Consider the following 6,064-nt stretch of genomic DNA (forward strand, 5'->3'; position numbering starts at 1 on the left):
TTTTCATTGATACTGACATGATTTATAAGAGACATCTTTTCTTATAAAGCTAGATTTATCTCTCATTTGAAAATGTATTCATTAGTTTATGTAGATTTTGGAAGATAAAATAAAGATATTTTATGAAACAAGTCAAAAGAGTGACATGGGCTTAATTGGTGCTGTAACACCATTTAAGCCCACGTGTGTTCAAAATAAGGTCCACTTCATGATTTATTTACAACATTTAAAAAAGTTATTGTTTTCAAAGTATTTAAAACAGCAATATATCTTTCCAGTAATATGTCAAATATTTTAAAAATGAGGGGAAAACCCTCCTCAAATCTTAAACGTCTGACCTCAGATGTCCCCCCTTTGTAATTATCAGCATTTTCATTACTTATTTAATTTTATTGTATTTTAATTAGCCTACAATGACAGCTATTTTTTTTCTCAGTAACTGTAACATATTCATTTATTTGCATTTATTTTGTTGTTGTGGGCATGAATCAGTGCTCCAAATTGAATCCTACATTGATGAGACATTACTCTAAAAAAAAATCATTAATGTCATCCCCTGCCATGTTAGTGCGAGAAGAAATCCCAGAGGATCACTAAAGTTAAAGTGATTATGATCCATCATGTGGGATCCATGAATGTCCATCTGGCAGATTGGCTTATTTCACAAAATTGACCTGCTTGTGGCATTAAAGGAAGAATCACCAAAGTGGGTATGTGTCTTTTGGGACCATAAGTGTCCATGGCAGTTCATTGAGTAATTGTAGAGTGGCTTAAAAATAAAGTAGGCGATCCTGTCGAGTGAGGCAGTTTATTTTACTGGCCAACGCCCTATTATAAATAAGCTTTACATGAAGTAACACATTCTGTCAAATGAATGTGTTCATATTTAAATGTGCTGCTTTATTTGAAGCATTTATACCATCATCCAATAATGGATGAATGAATGAATGAATGAATGAATGGATAGGTGACTGTCAAATACGTCCCTTTTAAGAACATTGGCTACTAGTTCTTCCAGATAATGAGTGGCTTTTAATTGTTAGCACATCTAGAAAATTTAAAGGAAGTTAGTGAAGTCGAGAGTGGTCTCGCCCAGTAGTACTGGTCGAGGAGGGGAGGGGGGTGTTACAAAACGGAACCATAGATTTCAGGGTTTATTTTCCGGGGGAACCTCAGAGCCGATCATGGCGACTCTCGGCGGCAGTCGTGGGGATCGTCACGGCAACTCAAATCAACATAAGTCTTCTCTTGTATCTCCAGAGAAAGTTCGCGATATTCTCAACGAGGGGGTCTCGTCGACAGGCACCGGAGCCAACAGGTGCGTTATTTTGGACGATGCGTTTGATTTAAAGGGGCCGAAGAACAAGTTCACATGAGCTAGTTTGGTTAGCCGCATAGCCTCGCAGCATTTGCTACTTTAGCCGCCTCCAGTCAGAGGGGGGGACAAGTCTCCACAGATTCGGGAGCCTGTGGATCAGGAACGGGAATGTGTGCATACCATTGAAAGGTTATTTTGTCCCTATACAGTACAGGTTTTGTGTTATGTTATCACCCCTTGTGCACTGTTGGAGATAAGGGGGGTGGGGACCTGAAAGTTTGACGGTAGCATCATGCCACTACGTTACTTTTCTATTATTCTCCAATGAAGGAAGACATGAGGCTGCTCTTTTTTTTTCTGTCTTTTTCTCGAAGTTGTTACTGAAGTTTTATTCATTTGTGGGTCAGATTGATTATTCCTGATCATAAACCTGCACCAAGCGGGCACCAAACACTCCAGATGTGCAAGTTTTATTATTCATCAGGCAAACTGTGGAAACTTAATCTGTTCTTTGTTGTTTGTGACTTTCAGTGGAAAAGGAAATTTGAATGTTCTCGAGGCAAAAAGCAACACTCAAGCACCTTGCGAGGCAACCAACAAAGAAGCCTTCTTCTCAAGAGTGGAATCATATTCAATATCCTTTTTCTTGTTATAGCACACACAACCCTACACTCCCTAATCTGATTGATCTGTAAAGGCATTTCTTGTGATGTGGGTTATATGCATACATATTCACTTTCATTCTGATATAATGAATTAGAATATACTGCTCCGTGTCTGGGTGAATTTTTCCTTAGTTTAACACTGTTTGAAATGGGCAGGCAAGCCCCGCGCACTGTCCCCTCTGATGTGTGCCAGATATGGCTGGATCAACGTTGGCTGCGACATGCTCAAGTGCTCCAGCTGCCAGGCCTTCCTTTGTGCATCACTACAACCAACTTTAGACTTTGAAAAATGTGAGTTACTCAAAATATCACTGTAAAAACCAGAATAAACTTTAAAGTTAACAAGGTCATGCTGATGTTGCTAAACTAAAAGTTCACACGTCTCCTCTTTCAAATAGACGAATCCCGCATTGGAGAGATATCGAGGCAGCTTCAGACACAGCATGAGAAGTTTTGTCCTTGGCCTGACTTTCCATGTCCAGGTAAGAGCAACATTTTATATAGTATGTATGTACTAATAAAAAATATTTTTAATACAAAATGAAATTTCAGCTGTATTAAGATTTTAACTTTGCACATGGAAGTCACATGGACGTTTCTCTCATTTCAGAGCGGTTCTGGCTGGTTCCAGCCTGTGAACCATCAGCACTTCTTACTGCCTTCTTAGAGCGCTTTCAGAGCGCCTGTCTGCTTGCACAGCAGCTGCCAGCTATGAAGCCTGAGCAGCTGAAATCCATGGTGAGGAAGCGTAACAGTCTTAGCCTTTGTGGATACAACAAAACTGCGCTCTTGAACATTATGGACAAAGTTAATGTTGCAGTAAAGGCTTGTGACAATGCATCCAGGAGATTATGAAAACAGTTGTCAGATTCATTGTGTAAAAGACATTGCATTTATAGTTGTGCTGTCCATGTGTAATTAATGTCCACTCTTTCCTTGCAGTCATTGACTGAGGATGTTATCAGTGTTATACTGCAGCTGATTGAGGAAGAACAAAAAAGAAAGGGAGGGACTCCATGTTCTGAACCTTTGGCTGTCCAAGTGGCTGCATGCATAGTCTCTCTCTGTGGCTGGGGTGGAAGGTGAGATGAAACTCCTGTTTTGCTGTGTTTGACCCCTCAATACAACGAAATACTTTAATGTCACGTTTTCTAGTACACACAAATTGATGCCATGCACGGAAGCTAATTTACAGTATCAAATGTATCTAAAATGATTAACTATCTGCATTAAAAAAACAGAATGAAAGGACATGGAGGCAGTATAGAAGCTGAGAGAAACATGCCATAAAATGTATTACCATTCCTATTTGATCAAGAAGTCTGAATCATCAATTTCTTTATCTTAGCCCAGCTCTGCACGCCATGAACCTGCCCATCCTCACGTGCTCCTATTGTATGCGCAAAGTGGGCCTGTGGAATTTCCACCAGATGGAGGGAACAGGAGGTGAGGGTGATGGCTCACCAAACAGCCCCTCTACCCAAACAACAGGTCTGGCCTCAACTGTGCCACACGACGGCCAAGGGGACCGCTCCACGTCTGCATCACCTACTCCCGCTACAACTCCATGTCGCATGAAACTCAGGAGCCAGGACTCCACCCGCTCTGATCAGGCAAGCTTTAACCAAACAAAAACTTTTAAACTAACCCAGCTATGTTTATATGTGCATATTTAGAGTTTTAACCAGCATATCTTTACTCTGTGTGTAATGATTGCAAATTAGAATTTCAAAACTTGCTAGACTGATTTTTCACAAGGTTCTGGTGTTGTATTACAGGGTGATGGCAACACCTCCCTCGTGGGCCTGCGTGCCCGAAGCAGAGACTCACCAAGCCCTAGTGAAGATCAGCCAAGTCCTTTGGGCAGGGGAAAGAGGGCCGCAACCCGCAGTCGAGGGCAAGGGGACAATTCTGGGGGAGATGGGGCTGTAACCCTGCAACACCCTCCCAAACGCCTGTGCCTTTCATCAGTTGGTGGCCCCGTAAGAGCTAACATTACTGCTGATTTCACAACTCATTTTTCACAATCAAAAGTGTGAAGGTTAATGATCTCATCTCTCCGGTTCACATTCATGACTTACATTGCCTAATCTATGACGCAGCACCTTGAGAGTAATGCATAGAATTATTATATAAAACTCATTGTATTAAAATCACTATTTCTGTCATGCAACGTTGGTCTTACCTGACAGATCGTGCTGTAGTTGCAGAAGGTTAGATAGAGGAGGAAGAAATTAAAGCTAATCTAATGTGTGAGAGAAAGGCTGAAGTAAAGTTTCAGAAGAACACCAGAAATGAGACCTAAAGGAGTTGTAATGAAAGAGGTGCATATTCTGTTGAAACTTAGACGGTATCACAAAATACAGTACGATGCAACTGAGCAACAAAACTACCATTAATTGAAGAATTGTTAAGGAAAACTGGATTTAATATTTATTTAATTTAACCTGAATTCACCTACAAATTGAGTTTTGCATCATGTCTTGGTTTAAAATTTGCTACCTACTTCTCTGTTTTAGGATGGGCTTCTGCACAAGAATGCATTTGACCCCCTTGCCCAGCACAGAGACTGGTGTCCCTGGATCATAGCAGGAAAGGAAAACTTGGATCCAGGGGCCATCCCCTTTTTTGATGGGGTTTCTTCACTTCATCAGCAGGGCTGGAAGGCTGCTCTCAACCTCCTCATTCCCATGAAGAAGAACTCTAATACAGTGGGGGACAGTCCAGCCCAGGCAAGTCTCTGACGAAGGCCTTTTTTTTTCTTTTACATTTTTAGTCATTTGGTTACTAGATTTTGGGTTTAGCACTCCACTAAGAATCCAATTGTTGAAGCGCAACCTCCTTCTAATACTATCTGACATTTCTCTTTCTCTCTTTCCCCCTAGGGCCCTCGTGACAAGTCTAAAAGGGTGTTCGCTATATTCCGTCAGTGGCAGGTATCCTCCTCTCCATCTCAGTAGATTGTTTCCATCCAAACAGCATCGCAACACTGGATTGATGAACTGACCTGCCCTCTTTTTGTGGTACAGAGTTTGTAGTACCAGTGACAGGAGTGTCCTATCATATCAATGTATATGCCAGCCAGTAAAGTTGTCTCTGGAGGAAAATTTGAGTGTCTTTAGACAAATGGATGAGTGTCTTGTCTGTGAACAGTGAAATATGTGAAGGATGCCTGTGTAGCTTTTAAACACATGAATTCTGCTACATGAATAATGGGATGTGCAACTTTTAAGGCCTTGGTAACGTGTCATGATATAGAACACATCTCTGTGTAAGAATTGGTCACAAGCAAGGCATCTTCTATTAACCTCACATGAAGTCTTCTTTGGTAGACTTCATGACATCATGAAGATCCGGTTTCCTGTGGAAAACGAAACAAGGAATCCGTGATGCTGAGTACGTGCCAAATGGCTCGACACTGGAAAGGCAGTGTTTACCTTCAATGTATGTTGAGTCATTTGGAGTGGTAAACATTAACCTCAAATTAACAAACTGTGAGGAAGTCCTTTTTTGTATGTGTACTGTGTTGCTTAAAAAGATGTGTGATTACAAGTTCTCTTTTGAAAAGAACCTATTCCTTTTGGAGTAGTGAAATGTTTTTCATTCAGTTAGGAGATAGTGCTGAAATCCTGATTAATGCAGGCAGATAGAACCCTGTGCCATGAACGTCAAACATGTTTTCAATTAGATTCAGGATTGCCTGTACTTCCTTTCTGCCTTCCTGTGACATCTCATTGTTGATGCAGTCCTCACTATCCTGCATGTGCTTTTATCTCTGCAGAATTTCCTTTAGGAGGTTTAATAAAATGCTCTTCTGAAAATTTCTTTGACATTGCATGTTGTTCCCCTTATGCATTTTAAATAAGAAATAAAGAAAAGATGTATTGGATATGAATGACATTATTGTATTGTAAATATAGTCCAAGGCATGGCTGTTGTAAATGTTTTACTACCCACTGTTACATCTTACACAGTGACCCAGACTCTCTGCATTTATAAGTTTTCAATACTTAAGGCAGCCTTATGACTTCATCATTAGTGAGGGCCAGGGGGAAGCCAGGTAATGTCAACATTGTCTTGA

The 6,064-nt window shown here is 40.7% G+C and overlaps 1 protein-coding gene across 1 annotated transcript; it reads left to right on the forward strand.

The window, feature by feature from the left end:
- The first annotated feature begins 1,184 nt into the window (after positions 1-1,184).
- zc3hc1 (zinc finger, C3HC-type containing 1) lies at positions 1,185-5,823 on the forward strand. The gene is made up of 10 exons (XM_053344110.1): positions 1,185-1,318; positions 1,850-1,952; positions 2,124-2,274; positions 2,382-2,465; positions 2,594-2,721; positions 2,926-3,065; positions 3,332-3,596; positions 3,762-3,965; positions 4,503-4,715; positions 4,869-5,823. Exons 1-10 carry the CDS (start codon positions 1,185-1,187, stop codon positions 4,941-4,943), a joined length of 1,497 nt encoding a protein of 498 aa, XP_053200085.1. The 3' UTR covers positions 4,944-5,823.
- The last annotated feature ends 241 nt before the right edge of the window (positions 5,824-6,064 follow it).

The sequence above is a fragment of the Scomber japonicus genome, chromosome 23, assembly GCF_027409825.1.
Source record: "Scomber japonicus isolate fScoJap1 chromosome 23, fScoJap1.pri, whole genome shotgun sequence".
NCBI lineage: Eukaryota > Metazoa > Chordata > Actinopteri > Scombriformes > Scombridae > Scomber > Scomber japonicus.